General features: G+C 37.4%; 1 protein-coding gene across 1 annotated transcript in view; it reads right to left on the bottom strand.

The window, feature by feature from the left end:
* The window catches only part of LOC139463452 (homeobox protein MOX-2-like), a 28225-nt gene extending 16975 nt beyond the window's left edge, over positions 1–11250 (bottom strand). The window contains exon 1 of the mRNA XM_071244718.1: positions 10534–11250. Coding sequence (XP_071100819.1) covers positions 10534–10981 — 448 coding nt within the window. The 5' untranslated portion in view covers positions 10982–11250. The remainder of the gene's footprint in view (positions 1–10533) is intronic.
* Between the last annotated feature and the right edge of the window lie 8283 nt (positions 11251–19533).

Raw genomic sequence — 19533 nt, forward strand, 5'->3', positions numbered from 1 at the left:
AAAGCCAACCTCGCTTTCGAAATGCCACCCTTGCATCCCAAGTACCAAGTTGTCCAACTCCGACTTATTCTCGGTGCCTTAGGTTTGGTACCGCCCAATCTGTTGACTGACATTGGGAGAGTACCCGGATTTGTTGCCAGGAATACAGCCCTTCTGGCAATCTGGGTTATGCTGAAGGCTGCAGTGTTGGGGAGTTTTAACATTCTCCGAAAAGTTTTGTGTGGGTTCGACTAGACAGCGCTTCCCGGGAGAAGTCCCATTCGCTGTCTAGGCTGCGTGTAGAGGGGGTAAGGGCCCTGAGCTGATGATGAGCCTAACCAGCCAAACCCTCTTTGCGGCATTTTCTATTTTTATCTGTCAATAATAATAATAATCCCTTTCCATGATTGGAAGAAATCTCCCCTGACAGCAGAATCCATTTTATGATTCCGACTATATCATAAGCATTTTGTCTTTAGCTTCAAATTGGGCTTCGTATCTGAGTCCTGCAGTTAGTCGTTAACATTATTACAGGTAGACAACCAGTCAGTTACAAAATATAGACAGAACAAAGGCACTGACTGTGGAGCGTTGCACGTTCTTAAAGAGGGGCTGGGCTTTTTTTTTTGATGATGAAAACATTTGGACTGCAGCCCCCAAACACGTCTTGATCACACACAAGCACAATGTGCCTGAAGAACGATATGTACAAACAGACCCGGAGATAAGGTTGTCAATAGCCTTCTCAACACACACATGCCCACATGCGTTTATTTGTTTAGATATACATTCGAAACATTGTCTCCATGGAAACATGTGGAAGGCTAACGGATCTCTGCGTATGGGCGTCTTTGTTTATTTGGATTATCTCCCTTGCCCCAGAGTTATTACGAGTGTTACTGACAGATGAATGCTAATTGCTTCTTAATTAACGTGTCTATGGACGACTTACTAACAAACGCGACGTTACAGAGTGTCTGTGAAGTTTCATCAAAAAGTCGTTACGATTGGAACAGCCTTTGATCATGCAACTGACAGATGTAATGGAGTTACCTCCCTTTATCACCTTCACAACATTAGCGTCTGTCTTAGTTTACGTAAGGATAAAGCGATTATTCTATATGGTTTATATCAAATGTCTGCAGAGCATCGTACATCTGTTCATCAGGGGAAATCTATTTTTCCAGACATCTTTTATTTTGAAACCGAGAGATTGAATGAAACCGTCGGACCCTATACTGTTCATGAAGACAAAAAATGGTTTTCTTGCGAGCGACTCAGGATAGATTGCGCAAGTGTGATATATGTTATGTCAATTCTTAGTCATTTTTTCGGTTTTGAATACGAGTCTAGATATCGTTATACATTGGATTTGAGGCTTTCACGTATCATCGAATCTTATGTTTTCGGACATCATACGTTTTCGGACGACCATGTTTATCGCGATTACACGTTCTAAAGCGGGAAGTATAGCATCACACAGCTATTGTGACTACTCATATGATGGCTTGTTTTGGGGAGAAAGTTGTCTTTTTTAAAGTGAATTAGACGTGTTACACTTGTCCATGTGATTAGAGAAGAAACTATGAATTTCCTTAAGCGTCCGAAAACCATAACACGGGGATAGTATCGAGAAAATATTCACCTCTTTATTGAAAAAAAATATATATGTACTTTTAGCAATGGTTAGGTTGGTTTTTCTAAGCTTGAAGAAGGCGTACTTGAGAGCTCTTTATGCATGGCCTACATGGTCCAAATCTAGTATTCATCGTAACTCATTATTTCTCACAAGGTTTTAATCAGGATTAATACACATTCTACGTGTATACCCATCAATGTGGCGTTGTAGCTGTACAAATACCTCACGAGATCCGATCTCTACAGACAACCAAAATCACGGAAATTGATAAAAACAATACGTATTAAGTTTTTTTAGTTTATGGGAAGCTAACTTATTAAATATATAAACTGTATTTAAAATAATTGGGAAAAACATCATTACAGATCTTGAAAACAACATCTCACGGGAACTGATAATGTTTCTCTAATGGCAGGGCTAAATTTCCAAAAGCAATGTATGTAATCGTTTTGAAATTATTTGTTTTACATATTAGTCAACCATATCACAAAAAATGATTATATAATTATTTTTTATTGTTTTAATTAAGAGCTGAAATAAACACCATCGGTAAAAAACGATACACGTGACCAGGAAACCAACAGGGCGCAAAGGGAGGGGCAATTTGCATCCATGCAAACAGCTGCCACACCCAATACATGGCAACTCAGACAAGTATCCGTCACCACTAAGCACCAATACTCATTCAGCTGAGTGTTAATTGTACACTTAATCACCCCAACCCCATAAAAGAAATACAGACACATCAAAGATTTAAGACAGTTACCCTAATAATGCGTCTGACATCGAAGTAATAAAATTAAAAACACGCAATGATGCTGACCCTTTAACGAAACGTACACATGCACTTAATGATTATTGGCGGAATTAGTTCACGGTTGGCGCTTAATTGAATCGTTCATTTGCCTCTTCACACCTTGCATGCTGCGCGTCCGCCATGATAAATCGGTACAAATGTTCCGCAAGTCAGTGATGTAAAAACGCGCCAATAGTACCACTGGACTTGTCTAAGAAACGAGGTTTAATGAGATTCAAATTGACCGTTTAGACTTAATTGTTTCAGAAAGGCTTTGCCATGTTATTATTGGAATATATGAAAACATCATGAAAACAGTTCAGCTTAAATATACATCTCTGCAGTGGTGTTAATAGTTAATTCTGTTTTAATTGAGTTATAACATTTTAAAGTATATTGACATTTTTATGACGAAAGTTATTACAATTTCACCATCATAGCCCGAAGGGTAAATTATATTTCAAATTTGCATATAATCATTTAAACGAGTTCTTAAATCTGTTGATATGGCTACGATGCTTGACTGATTGCTAATGCAATCAAATGTTGTTACTTATGATATTTAATATTGATAGCTAGTGCTTTTAAGGACTAATTAAAAATGTTTAATGATCATTTTGCCACAGTTGAACGAACGCAAAATTCTTAAAGCGTGCAATAAAGATTAAATATAGTTATGAAACAAAAAGAAACAGATAAAATAGTTCAATATGAATAACTATTTTTGATATGCACTACTTAATACCAAATACAAAAGTATTTCGCTAAATTTCCCATATTAGGAGTGAGATCAAAGTTGTAAAAACGTATTTTCAGAGTTCCTGATTGTCATAATTTTTATTTTATTCATACATTCATATACTATTAACTATTAATATTCGTTAATTGTAATGTGGTATGCATGATGAGTTTTGAACAATGACACATTACTAAATGAATTACGAATCTATGATATAAATTACATCATCAAATTATTTTCATTTTATAGTGTATATTCAATATAACACAAAAGAAATACAATTCCATTAACGTTTCCTTAATTGATGACATGAATAAATACATTAATATTCTGTGTTTTATTTCATGAATGAATATGCACTTTTTCATTTCATATGTGATATTGTGATAATTTTATTTCTAAGTTTATGAATCTTATAAAATAAACAATATACATGCTTTAGACGAGATATGTGTTTACGTTGTGTTTATTTTCTCGCGCTATAACGAGGGGATACATTGTTTGCTTGGAAGCACGGGGTAGGGAAAATAAACACAGTCATGTTGAGAGATAAGACGCTGTTTACCAAACAGACAACACCGATACGCCGACAGAGCCTTAGACAAATTCAGGATACCTTAAGCTTCAGTTGGCTTTCATAATAACGCCTGACAGACTTATGAGAGACATTGGAAAATGTCCAGACATGCCCGCATAGACGTGACTGCAGAGAAAAACACGAATTCGGCATCATATGTTCCTCAGTTCTAGTTTAAACAAAAAGATACACAGTTTATACAATATTAAACTTTTTTTTCTGAATATCAGCAAAATATTATTTTCTTTTCGAGCGATGTTAATGTGTTACTATAAATCTATATTCACTTGAGATATAAGATATATCCAAGGTAATTCATATTTCATACAGCTGAAATAGGACAGAAGATGTGCCCATCTGACAAAGGCATATACTGACTTGGACAAGGCGATTGTACTGAACGGTACTGATATATACAGGCATGTGTAGTGATGTGCACTGATCGACCAAACGTTTGGAGTATGAATGACACACAGACTGTCTGTTTTATAATGCTGTATATTTCCTCGATTAATATCCCAAAATTATCTTTCTTAGTTATATATAGTTAAATTATTCGCTTTGCAAAAATAACCTAAAGAAATCAAAATGTGAAATAATATCATTTCACAAAGTATCTTGTTAAATATAAACTTTGTAATAATTGGTTTTAACAATACAGCTTCAGTCATAGAAAACAAGCATGTCGAATTATATTATGTGGAGTTGTTAAAAAAACAAAACAAAATTCCCTGAAGGCTTTAGCTGTTTCCTGCTTGTAGCAATTTGCATTCAATACAAAGAAATATTCTTGGTGCATTTTTAGATTAAAGGTTAAAACATTAACGCAGTAATAATACGGTTGATATGTTTAACTATTCAATCATCGTTAAAAGTTGTAACTTTAATCGAACCTTGATGGCTTAATGCATCGAATGCATGAATAAAGTGTATTTAGAATAATATGTAGAGGAATTGATTAAAATTCGACGTGTAGATTTCAAGAAATAGAAGGTATGAAACCTTTTTCATAATCGTAAGAACTGTCTGCAGAAAGCAGAGTCCCTTGTACGATTCCGACTGTATCATAAGCATGTGTTTATGAATCACTGTCAAATAGTGAACCTGAGTATAGTCATTATACCTTCTGTATACGTAACCTATCATAACATTCACAGATTTTTTTATTTTATACTATTTTTATGTGTTGCTCGATTATTTTATACATAACTGCCGTAGAAAATATATGTTACAAAATTAAGCGGTCGTCTTATCAGTTACATCGGACATTATTTTAATTTCAATTTTATTGACCGGTTTTATAAGAGTTTTAAGTAGATTATAAAACTTCTAGTCAAATGTCCTCTAGGTTTAATATCCACCTATATGTACGTCTTCATTTCAGTTCAATTACCATGCTTAATTCCCAGCTGATCCTGCCACAAATGCTGATGCCAATAAATCTAATTGGCTAGTGAATATTTGTTAATTATCTCTGCTAGATTTTCTACATATCTCCTTCATCTTGTTACAATTATAGGTATCCAGTAGCTATGCAGATCCCAGGAGAGCTTGAACGAATGTTCCGCCCAGCACTCTGGCACTATCAGGCTCTGATCTACATCTCCCCTGCTGATTGGCTGCTTGCTTCGGGGGTAACTGTCAATCATTCACGGTCAGCTGACAGTACTATGACGTAATGACACCTGACAAGGGGCGTTGCTGGGTTACGAAGCAGTTTTATCTATACGTCCTTAAAGTATGCAAATTCTAATCTAAGGTTATGATAATTTGCTATAAAAATTTCCATCTGCAATGAAAAAGATATTAACTCTCTCAATAACACGTGCACTATTTGGTAGGAAGTAATAGTCATATGTGTATTTCTCATTGCTTTCAATGCACAGGGAAAGTGTCAATGCATGTTATTGATATTCAAGTTTGTCATTGGAACATAAATGTCAGTGATTGTTGTTTGACGAGTTAGCATCACACACTGAAACATACGTTACTTTTGTTTTCCTATTGAAAAAGGTCATAGTAAACGGTCATTAAGTTTTGGTAACATTTCAACTCTAAAATGTTAGTTTCATAGCCAAAACACCTGTATCCATGCATCTTCTTGGTATGAAACTAAGCATGTGTGTGCTAAAGTCAAGCTAAGAGAGTTTTGATGCATGGAGCAGTCGCATTATCATTGTAAACATATTGAAGACTAAATTTAAAAAATAATAAAATTGTGATGTGATTTGAATTATGTCTTACAGCTGAAAGAAAAACGCGGCCACTAACGGTACAATCGTGTGTTTTAGCAGAACAAGTATATGTGGACTTTATTTGATGTTTTTTATTATGCAATTTTATTTTTTAAGCCAAAAAGCAATGTATTCCATCATCGATGCGTATGACACTTGACAACTTGACAACTAAAAAAACTATGTTCTACTCTTTCATACACACAAGATAAAACATTGCTTATAATCTCTTCTATACATTTAGTCCTAAAAAGTTCACATGTTGCATATTTATAAGTGCGGCGAGAATGACCATTATCTTGCATACTTTCAATTGAAGCTATAATTACCAGTATTTTACATACATATTTTCATAATGACATATTAATAGACATATCAAATACATGTAGTTTCATATAAAACTAGATGTACCAGTATGCATTGTTATTTGCAATAGTGTACATGTTATGTTTGATAAAGCGATGCTGTTCCTAGTCTTATAAAGAAAGGTCTTATATATTTCACATGTACCCAACAGACAACACAAGAAATTGGTCATATATTTCTTGAACTGGAAAGTGTATTTTGTTATATCTGAATGATTTTGGTCTTGAAACTTTTAAAGATCTCCTACTTATAACTTCTTATCAATTCACTTAAACTTACCCTAAGAACTTATGCACTAAAGACACTAGCCAGAGGCATGTACTATACACGTGTCTTATGTAGACTGTATATATGCAACGGCTATCAGACACATATGGATTTATTATTTCTATGTATGAATTCGTTTCCATTTGATGACATGGTTTATAAAAAAATATCTTACAATGACGTATTTATCTGTTTTTATTTTTGTGTTAGTTATCTTCTGTTAGACAGGATGTGCACTATTATACCTGCATCGGAAATACAGATCTCTCCATGGGTATTCAACTCTGCCTATACTGGTCGAAAGAGGCGACTAAATGGATTGGGTGGTCAGGTTAGTTGGTTGATTGCATGTCATCGTATATCGATAAGGGATGTTGCTCATACTATCAATCACTGGTTTGTTCGATCCCGACTAGAATTTTTATCTTTATTTGGTCGCCGTTTTATTAATATGAAATATTACGGCGTTAACTAACAAACAAACAACCACAAATTCAGTGCCTCTGGATGATGTACTTTGAACTAACATTTATAGTGTAGCAACACGTGGTTACTACCTTCAAGATATTATATAGATCCATTTGTACGAATTCTTACTAGATTTTAAACGACAGTTATATTAAGAACAGGATATAATCATTGATTAAACACTGGAAACTGCCCTTGTAGTACAAGGTGAAGATGACACAGGAAACTCGAAACTTCAAAGAGCAGCCTTGTGAATGCCAGAATCAAACAAAGGATTTTTTTTATATTAGCGTTTCCTTTCAATTAAAAAAGGAAACTTTTTATCACGCTGTATCATGCGTCAGTTATGTACTTTAACACATAATAATAAAAGCGACAAAACCCTTTCCATAGCCACAAGAAATCATAAGTAAAACTATTCATCCATTTCTGCATCACCGAAACGTGTGACTGTTCCATTCTGACAATTTGGTAATATGATTTCAATAATATTTACATGTTTATTCAAATTTATATTTATTGGTATATATGACTTGAATATCTTCCGCATACAACGCAAGATGACGAGCATATAAGAACTATATGCTGGAATCATAGTGGATTATTTTTCACTGAATTACATATAATTGAATTTAGGGCACTAGGTGCTTGTTGACATTGGACATATTGTCTTCACATTTACACGTCCGTCTAAGGTATACTGCGTCTTATCCATTCAAGTCTTCATATGTCCCCTTTGTATCAAACATGCTCTTAAAAACATATTTCAATTTGCACAAGTATGAAAATTGTTTACATTAATTTACATCAAATCAATATGTTTCCTACGTGATTTAAAGCATTATATTGATCGTCTTAATGTCATTTCGTATTCCGCATTGTTTATGCAGAATATGTATTTTAATATGTATTTTATATTCTGCCACCTGTGGGTCAGGATACGCTCACTTTTCGCAAATATCATCATCACTATTTGATAATGCTTATGCTATACTCGTACAACGAATTTCTTTTTATACAGATATGTCTTATGGTTATGGAAAGGGTTTTGCCGGGTTTTGTTTTATTCACAAAACATCCTAAAATTGTCAATAATATGGCATCAGTCTTGACAAATTGTGATGAATAGCGAAAACACGTGTGAACATATCAACCATAGGAATTTTCCTACTGTAACTATAGGTAAAATGGACACAAACCTGCTCCCAGTGCAAGACTTGTTCAAACACTTGACATCAGACCAAAGGCCATACTCCACGTTTAAAGATGCCTTTTCCAGTTAGTGGATTTGTAACCACGATAATCTGCTGTATCAAATGGTTTAACATAAATAAATGTCTCTTAAACCATTACATTTACTGTGGGTCTCCTCAACGTTCTCGCAACGGTAGGCGTGTTTCACTGCCCAGTATTTACGGGGGAATCTTTATTAACGAGTTGGATGATGAAATATGGCTTCCTACAACAAAATATTTGCGATAAGTAACACACCGACTTTGAAACTTATCTTGCTTATCTGAGAAATCTTGACACTATGGTAATATATTTCCTATAATATAACGAAAACTATGTATATTCACTATGTTACATCTTCATTTTAAATGGGAACGGACGAGGGTGTTTAGTGCGAATTAAATTAAACGAACTGCATGTCTTATTTGGTGAATATACTTGAATACGAGATATTTTAGATGTAAACTGAAATGTTATATATTGCAAAGAAGGCGGGAAATGTCGACACTGATTGTAACCGAATAGGTACATAATTCGAAAACACCGCCTCCTTTTTTTTTGTACTTGCTATAAATCTAATTTAAAATGTAATTTTCTTAATTGTAAAACTAGTTTTCATGTTGAGAAAAAGTGGTGTAATGAAATCATTACATTAGCATACTATCTTATACCATTGTGCTGGGTTATGTCTCTAGCGCTCGGTTATGTCTGTATTAGACGATTAGAATGAGTTATTGTTTTTAAAAAACGAACAGAAATGCTTTCCTATCAACTATTTCTATGAGCGTTGTCAAAATGCGACTTTTACATTTCTTTGAGAGTGCATTGGGGTTTATTTTGGGTTCATTCGTTCAAAATACTTTATGCTTACTCAGAGCGGGAATATTTTCTTTGGACATTTCAAAAAGTAGAATTGTGTATCAAAGGTTTCAGTTGAGGAATATCATTTGTTTAAAACTCCCAAGGTTCTCAAAAATGAAAAATGTACACAATTTGTTACGTCCTTCTTTAAAAACATTTACATGTGTCTTGGTCCGTGCAATCGAAATGCTCATACGTTAACTGCTTGAGATAGGTTCATTATTGTATTCCCAATAAAACACCTGTACACTTTCTACATGGAATGGTTACCGCTGCAGATGACCTGACTGTTTGACATGACAAAAACAAAACTTAAAAGATCAGCTAATTTCAAAGATACTTATCTTAACGTTTCTTCCATGATGTTCATATGGTATTGCATCCTTCATGCCTATTATATCCATAACGTACTGTTTTTATAAACGTAATATTTACATTTAATTTCTTAAAAATGCAACTCACACGTGTGGACGCGATATGTATATCGGCACTTGTCGATGTATAAAGTGTGGTCGGTGAAATCAGCACCTCAATAAAGATATGTAGATCAACGCGCACCTGCTCAATTGCAATAAAACTGATAGAACGGGCAATCCCGCACCTCGTCGGAATGCAATATCTGGACGAGTCGTGATACGGGTACACATAAGATTTTTTACGTTTTTTGTTACTCAGACATGAAAGCAAGGGTGTCTGTCTATTTTGAAAATATATGAAATGCGAACCCCGAAAACAAATTAATCCACTTAAGATTATGCCTCTTGGAATACTTGCTTCTTGTGTGTAATTACATTGAAAGTAGGTGGTTGCCATGGCGACATCTGATCACGTTTTGCAGGCTTACTTGAAACAGGATACCAAAACATACACTTGTTGAAAACTAGCCTATAAAAGTTAACTTAAAACACTGAACATTATTTCTTTTCTCTATACATCTGTTTACATTAAATTATTTCACTGAAACTGACTCGCCTGTTGACATGAGAATAAGTTCCTGACAACACCAGTCGATAGAAGCCATATCCTTTTGATTCTCAAATTCGGTCAGTGTCGAAGTAGAATTCATTAAAAGTTTGCTCTGTTAATATATTCATTCATATAAAAGGTAACAAAATCCAAAAGGGTTATTTTCCTGCAATCTTTCTCACAACATAATGAAGCAAACGTATGTCCATTGCTTTAAAATTGAAATTATTATGATAGCATATGCTGCATTAATCCTATTTGATACAGCAAATGTACTTCGAAAGATCAACGCTGAAAGTAATATAGCATCTGAATAATTTAATGTATTTCAATACATCTAACTTTCTCTAAACAGCTCTCCTAATTGGTTGATTGGTAGAACTGGTATTTTGTTTATCAATTACGTACCTTTTGGTTTGTTTTCTTTCTTGTCTAGTTCCGGTGTTATACATGTTGTGACTTGCGTCGAGGGGTTACACATAGAGTTATATGAGTCCGTTCCCCCTGTCGTGTCGAACGCGCCCCTCCCCGATTGAGGGGGAGAAGGGTAAGAGGGTGATAATGTAGAGGTATTGATTGAATAGTCTTTTGAAGAGGACATAGAAAGGTAAGACCCTTGTGATCTGTTCAGCTGCCGGTCTGTGTTGACACTATGGGGTGAATAGGTACCGTGTACCAATCCCCAGTCATTGGAATATGACCCATACCCAAGATTACCAGAGTTCAGTCCTACACCACTGTGCATGCAGTCAAACGGACTTGGCCTCTGTAGATACCGTCCCATGCTATAGTTGCAGGACGCGGTGGCCATCCCGGGAACACTTGTCCTTGCTCCTATCCGCTCCGGACCTTCCATCGGGTGCTCTGGTTGAGGAATTAACCCTGCCTCAAGCACAATTCCAAAATGCGATTGATCCCTTTTGCAATGGTTGTCAACGTGGGCTAGTAGCAATACCCTGCTATATTCCACAAGTGAAGTAACGTCGGTGGAGAGACGGAATCTCGCGTTAGGAAGAAAAACACTGCTCCAGCTGTGAGCTGAGTCGTGATACACACTAGCACTGACAAGCCATCGTAGTGCGGAAGAATATCTCTTACAGAGGTTGTGAGGCGTCCCGTCAGCGCCTCTAGGACACGGAAGTGAAGAAGGCTAATCCTTGCGTCCCGTACTCCCCCTCCTCGGTGCCCCCTCCACGTGCATCTCAGATGGCTGGCCCCTCCTCCAATTTCTAGTCATTAAAAGTGTCAAGTAACGCTCTAATGTCATTACCAGATTTCTTTCCCTTCCCTTCGACCACCATAAAATCACGACCTATTGTTTTCTCAGCACAATCTTTAGCTCACGTTTGTATCTTCACAAAATCTAACTCACGTTTGCGTGTTTCCACATGTCAAATGTTTACTAAAATAGGTCACTGTTTTGTTATTGAATCATGTATTATATATGATATATATTTCAGACAAGACTGTGTTTAAGAATAAACGTGAAATAAACATAATTTATATATTGACGTCAACAGAAGAATTAAATTTGAGTATGCTAGTGAGCACAAGGGTAAGCAAGAAGAAAAAATAGGAGTACCATGTAACTTCCTTGTCAGTAGGAAAGGAGAAGAAGAAGAAGAAGAAGAACTAAACACACATTCGTGTCAGGAGAAGTACAACTAAACACAACAAACCATGCTTGCTGTGAGAGGCGACTAACGGGATCGGGTGGTCAGGCTCGCTGACTTGGTTGATCCATGTCATCGTTTCCCATTTGCGTCGATAGATGCTCATGATGTCAATCACTCGAGTATTTGCAGACCGCTGTCACATAGCTGGAATACTGCTGAGTGCGGCGTTAAACAACAAACAAACAAGTTAACACACCATGTTCAGTTGAAGTTTATGAAGAAATTAATAAAACTAAACCATATGTACAACTAAGTGTATTATATATGTATATGACGTCAACACAGAGCATAACATGTCTCGATTATCCGACGAAACAGATTCCATTGGGGAAAAAGGCAAACTGGCGGTGAAAGTTATATGAATGGATTATTGAAAATCAGTGATGACACCAGCTGCTCGCGAAAAGGGTAAGCATGTCCTGCCCTGGCCGTACCAACCGCCACTCACACAATTTGCATATAAAAGTATGTTGTAAAATACTATTTCTGCAACCAACTCCTTGTCAGTAGAAATACTAGATAATGTCACATCACATACTTGATAGAACATGTAGAAATAGCTACGTCGTCAGTAGAAATATACTTACTTGTTGAAATACACATTATTGTCAATAGTAGAAGTGCAAATAACTCCCCTCCATTTTAGTAGAAGTACCAATATAAATATAACCACATCCTCGTCAGTAAAGGTATAATGATAAGTAGAAATATTACCACATTCTCGTGAAGACAATTATAAATCATTGGTTGTGCAGGTTCAAGCGAAATTAAAACTACATTTTTGTCAATAGAAGGACGAGTAGAAACTAAACCAAATAAAAGTTTGTGTAAAAAACATGTTAACATGTCACTGCATACACTTATACTTAGTAGGCAAAGCAGATGTATAATGGCATACTAGAAAAGTAGAAGAAACTATCAGAAGGTGCTATGCTATGTACAGCTCATTATTAGGTGCTACTTTATGTACAACTCATCATTATTACATGCACTGTTGTGTACAAGGTATCATTATGTGATAGGTTATGTACAACTCACCATTATGTACTACTTTATATACAACTTATCATTATTATATGCAATGTTGTGTACAATTTTTATCATTATGTGATAGGTTATGTACAACTCACCATTCTGTACAACGTTATGTACAACCCACCATTATTTGCTATGTTCTGTACAACTCATCATTATTTGCTTTGTTATGTGCAACCCATCATTATGTGCTATGTTATGTACAGCCCATCATTATGTGCTATGTTATGTACAACCCATCATTATGTGCTATGTTCTGTACAAATCATCATTATGTGCTATGCTATGTACAACCCATCATTATGTCCTATGTTCTGTACAACTCATCATTATGTGCTATGTTCTGTACAACTCATCATTATGTGCTATGCTATGTACAACCCATCATTTTGTGCTATGTTCTGTACACCTCATCATTATGTGCAATGTTCTGTACAACTCAATATTGCAATGGTTTGTACAACCCATTATCATGTGCTATGTTATGTACAACTAGTTGTACAATCGTTTAGAAATATAGTAGGCATTTTGATTTAAGTACGTCCTTAAAAACTATCGATGCACGCAATGAGCATTAAGGCTATGAGCCGTACAACTAGAGTACAATCTTGACTAGACAACCTCAACAATGAGCTTGCCTTGTGCGATAAAACTACATTGCATCTCCTTTGTGAAAATACATGTCATTAGGCACTAAATGAGACAATTTTCCTGAACAAAAAAATTCGTCATATATAAACCAAAACAACAGATGCTCAAATAGGTCAGACTAATTATACTATTGCTTTATGACTTGTGTGCATGTAGCGCTTCATCAGTCTCTGCCCTGGCTCCTGAAACAAAGCAGCAGCGAAAGATGCAAGTCTTTGTGTCTGACGCCTTCACGTATCATCATAGACACATACAAATTCTGGGAAATCCAAAATCTCGAACCGTGACAAATCTGGAACGGGATCAAATACCACAACCCCATTTATCTCCCCATCTATTGGTCAACAGCACAAGTTGGATCATAGCGCCCCCTGTTGACTGTCAGTGTCAATTAGAAATGGTTGAAACAATTTTGGTAAGCGCCCCCAGGCTCACCATATCTTTGTCTGTCAAGAAGCCTCATCAGGAAGAAACCCGAGAGGTATAATGATCACGTGGAGCCCTCTCCTACATGCTCTGGTCATGTTCAATAAAGGTTTCAACACATTTCAGAAACTCGTACTGGGTAAAGACTACATTAACGTTGAGGCAACGCTTGGTTCCAGCGCTTAGGAAACCGACAATAATCCCCCCCAAAAGCACACGACATATCTGAATAGATTCTTCAAATTGCCAGGCCTTTCAAAAAATTCCTTTTTGACTTCTTTCTAAGCCTAACTTTTGATTTTGACATTATCACAATGTGATTGGTGTGAAAAAAACAAACAAATTATGTGGTAGAGCGTCCGCCCGGATCCCTCTCCGGTGTATGAAGGTCCGGGGTACCATCCCCGGCTGCGTCATACCAAAAGACGTTAAAAGATGGTACTTGTTGTTACCCTGTCTGGCGCTCGACATTAAGGGGCTAAAACAAGGAGTGGTCAGCTCGGAGTCAGTATACTGTGTCTGAGTGGGATATTCATGTTAAACTGCGGCATGGTATCTTAGTGGACTAGCACCATAAATCGCCATCAGTCTAGACTAGTACAAGCAGCCACACACACACACACACACACACACACACACACACACACACACACACACACACACACACACACACACACGCATGCACGTCGCTATATAAGTGAAATAATCTTGGACCCGACGTTAAGCCCCATTTCGCTTCACCTTTTACTGTGTTTGGTAAGAGCCATGATGTCGGGTGAGTGAGTGAGTGAGTGAGTGAGTGAGTGAGTTGTTTATCGCGGAGTTAAGCATGAAAGCAGTTCTATTACGCTGTTCTCCGTAATGTCACAAGAACTTTAGGACGCTACAAATACAAGTTTATAGTGCTACAGTGAGTTTCAATTTCTACATTTCGCAATTGCTAAGATACTTATTCCAATTTCAGACACATGTTGGTTACAACTAAGATTTTCAAGTAAGGTTTCGCCCAAAAGGCCTGGTTTAGTAATTTCAGACATCTTATGGAAAGCAATCAATGGAATTTACTGAATATGACACCTTGCTTGTCAATATGATGCGTGATGCTATCCCATACTATGACCTAAAAATGGAATTTTGACACCTTACTCACGGGCACTTACGTTTTAAATGAAACTTGTTTGAGTGACGGTACAGAAGTACATGCTTAGCCTTTTCGAAAACACTTTGTGTCATCCCTGATTTTCAACGATTCATTCATATAATTTCATCACTATTGAACCTTTTCCGCCCAATGGAACCTGTTTCGCCAGATATTCGAGACTGGTTACTTTCTGGTGTTGACGTTTTGAATGTACGAGCTCGTTCACAGATGAAAGTCACAATTCCTTGCACAAATAGAGCAGCCATTTTGTCAATCCGATCATCAGTTCAGAGTTGGGAGCGTCATTGAGATGGTTTTAGCGCCGCTTTTAACAGTATTCCAAGTATAGTACGGCGTGTCGGCTTAATGTGAGAGGAAAGCCCGCGGTAAAAGCAACAAACACAGTTATAGTGCTTACAAACCTAGGAACATAATCTGGGCGAACCGGGATACGAACCTGCAATCATAGGTTTCTGGCGTGCCCAAGGGCCGCAACTCTGCACAGCCACTGTGCAACCCGTGCACCCATGAGTTCAGAAGCATCAACAAGCAGCGAGTACGTGATATCCTACACCTGCTGGAATCCCCACCTGAAGGTATACAAAACATACAGACGTGCCCTCGGTTCAATTGTGATTACATTATCATATCTCACATCTGTCAGAGACCCGTCAAGATCCGGGTAGAGAACAGGTCTTCAGCAACCCATGCTTGCCGTGAGGTGACTATGCTTGTCGTTAGAAATGACTAACGGGATCGGGTGGTCAGACTCGCTGACTTGGTTGACGCATGTCATCGTATTCCAATTGCGTAAATAGGTGGTCATGATATCAATCACTGGATTGTCGGGTCCAAAGGCGACCCAAACTAATTATTTGTACATTAAATAATAAGATAATTAGATTCTTTTCGGGCCTTTCCACAACTCGCCCGTTCCATAGCCTGGTTCAACGGCACTTTGACCTCGTGTAACGCCGACTGGTGTCTGTGTGGAGACGCTAGAGAATATAGTACAAAACGAATCCAACTCAAGTCTAGACTAATTTGGCAATTAATTACGCATTGTTCTTGGCTACATTTATATCTGATTATATATTTTGTAGATACATACTTTTTAAATACGATAACTATATTTCTGGCACTAAATGTCAGTCTTGGAGAAAGAAACGTAGGACGAACACAGGAGTTTTTGAGTAACGTGCATGGTATGGTGTAGACCAACGGTCATAATTTGGTAAGTCCTGGCATTCGAACCCGTCACAGCGGTTTCGGAAAATAAAATAGTGTTTTCATTCATTACTTATTATCGTTGTGGTCCGCATAAATGAATGAATCGATGAACGTACAAACAAACAAACAAACGAACGAACACAAACAAACAAACAAAAATATTCGAGAGGCCTCTTTATATGACAGTTGGCCAATTATGAAACTGAGAAAGTGAGACAAACTGATTGGTATTAAGTACACGCTGATTGGCCTCACCCCGCGAGTATGTGTTGCCCCAATTAACACTACCATGCCGCTTTTAAGTTTTCTTATAAGACGGTCGACACATCATCCTTCGCCACACGTAAGCTTTGTTTCCTCAGCTGGAGTTTAATTGGACCTAAAGGAAATATTGGTTCCAAAACCCCGACACGTTTGTGACACATTTCCCGTAAGCTAATAAAGCAATGGTGCCAAGTTTTTATCGCCCCAACTCCTCTTTCGGTACTTTTTCCAATCCGATCTTTCTGTTTTCCTTTCAGTAAGGAGATCTCGTGTGATGTGAACTTACGTAAGCCAATATGGAGTGTCAGCGCCTGATTTACAAATCCTTACTTCCGTACTGCTAACCTTAAGACTTGTTACAAGTGGATTATGAGAATCGCAATTGGCCCCCTACTGGTTATACTGCTGTCCAACCACTGCTCGTAATTAATGATGGGCGTTAAACGTGCAGGGGATTACGAATAGGTGTTTATTGCCGTCATTTGTAACATTGGCGTGGATCCTCCAAATGGCAGGTGTTTCAATGGTCAGTGTGGAGATTACGTCCTGGAATTGAATTATTTTGCTCGAATTTGGTTCAGTTATTTCACTGTCACACGACAATGTTTTAGAGTAACTTGCGCCTAGCGTGTAAGAGACAGTTAGTGCGCTGCCATACGTCGAGCTTTCATCGAAAAACCATGAGTTTGGCGTATCCGTAGCGTATACATGACGAGAGTTTATATGTAACGCATGTATAACGTATAAGTAGAGTGTCACTGACTTATACATAACTTATGACAGCGTATAAAAGCGTATATTGCCAGCGTGTGTTGGCTTGTTGACGTATGACTAGCGCGCTCAGCGTTGGGGAAAAGTGCCTAAAACGGGCGTTACGTATATCTGGCGTATGTAAATGTATGTAGTGCGTACCTCCAACGTATACCTAACGTATAATTCATACCTTCATATGTTCCCATGCGCCGAAAATTTTGTGCATGCACAAAACTGTTTTTAAGCCTCGGCGTACTACAACGTAAACCAGCGTGCCTTTAACGTATACCTAACTTATCCATAGCGTGTTTCAGCGTTGCCGGCGTTTTGGCCAAAATTCTGATACGTCGCCATACGTTACTGCTATACTTTGTCGCGTGACTCGGCCATTAGCACTTGCAGAAGCACACGCCAATGCCTTGTTTTGATGGTTGTAAAGTTTTCAATCCCGAGTGTTACTGGAGTTATTTTATCCTGTTGTAACGGTATATGTAAGATGGCAGCGATGTAGGCACGCTGGTTGTTGTGATGGACGAAGCATGTTAACACAAAGGCGGACACTGAACCCAGGTATGGTTGGAGGAATGAACTTAGGGATTGCTTAGACACGTCACAAGTCACATCTTATATGAGTACAAAATTTTGTCGAACACGACAGTTTGAGGTAGCTTCAAGGATCGGTTATATATTATTTTACAAGGAGTGGATGATGTTATCAGAAAGCCTATCTAGAGATATGTGACCATCCTAAAATGGCTTTTTTTGCGACTCTTGTCAGTTGTGTGTTTCCTTGTTTTGAAGACTCCTCAAAACCCGACAGCAACAATTGTACAAGATCTATATATAATTATAAATATATAATTTAATGCTCCCCAACCCAAATTGTTTCAACTGTGGTTATATATTTTAAATGAAATCCCAATGCGTGTAGCCAAGGTCGACAATTACGAATATGAAGAAATATTAACCGTACAAGAACTGTGCATGATGTCATGATCGTCCCAAAGGGATACTTCATCAACGACTCTCCGCCTGTCTGAACCTGCCGTGCATCATGGGAATTTTTGCATCTTCCCTGTTGCTCTCAGCATCTTAAGAAAGAAACTCTACACCCATGTATGATGATGGCTAAAAATGAAACAAACTAGAAATGGTAATTCAATGATGATGTCTTTGATACGGGCATGCATGTCTGTGTTCTGGACATTAAATTTGCAGTGTTTCGGCAACTGTTTCGATTACGATTGTAATTTTGGTTAAAATCCTATTTTCAAATGTTGACATTCTTTCCCCGCAAGTTTAGTGTTTGGTCTAATTAGGATTGGCAAAAAACTTGGTTGAATTCGTCTGGTTTGAGACTGATACTGGCAGCTGAGCGGGATATGATTTAATTTAGCGAATGGTATTTCAGGCCTACGAATGAAAGTTGTGTCCCAAAAGATGAAATGTGTATGCTATTTGGTCCCAATTTGCACATCAAAGGATCAATTAGGTGAAGCATACGTCATGTCCGTACACTATACAAAACACTGCATCCGCTATGAGGCGTTTGGACGTGGCTTTCAGGTGTGGGTTTTGTTTCGTTGAGGTCAGACAGGAAGGATGAGGTTTTGTTTTGTTGAGGTCAGAAAGGACGGATGAGGTTTTGTCTTGTCGGAGTTAGACCGGACGGATGAGGTTTTGTTTTGTTGCGGTCCTACAGGACGGATGAGGTTTGGTCTTGTCGGAGTCAGACCGGACGGATGAGGTTTTGTTTTGTTGCGGTCCTACAGGACGGATGAGGTTTGGTCTTGTCGGAGTTAGACCGGACGGATGAGGTTTTGTTTTGTTGCGGTCCTACGGGACGGACGAGGTTTGGTCTTGTCGGAGTTAGACAGGATGGATGAGGTTTTGTTTTGTTGTGACGAAAATGTCTTAGTTGATAAGTAGTGTCCTCAATGTTCGCACCTGTTCTAATATGTTCACAAAGTGTAAAATTCAAAACGTCAATATATTCACAACAAAACCAACCGAAATAATACAAAATATATCAATACACTAAATAAAGGAAGACTTGAAATGGGTGACACCTTAGACTTACATTTAATCTCTGAAATCTTATATAACACAATTTCCTTCTTGACTCTAAAAATAAATAAAATATTCCCTTTGCTGTGGAATAGAGCTAGCTAGACCTTGCTAGACTTGCTTTTGTATGCGTTTCTAGAATTCCTTTTTTTTTCATAAAATAAA

The sequence above is a fragment of the Haliotis cracherodii genome, unplaced genomic scaffold (assembly GCF_022045235.1).
Source record: "Haliotis cracherodii isolate W230 unplaced genomic scaffold, xgHalCrac1.p SCAF_16, whole genome shotgun sequence".
Classification (NCBI taxonomy): domain Eukaryota; kingdom Metazoa; phylum Mollusca; class Gastropoda; order Lepetellida; family Haliotidae; genus Haliotis; species Haliotis cracherodii.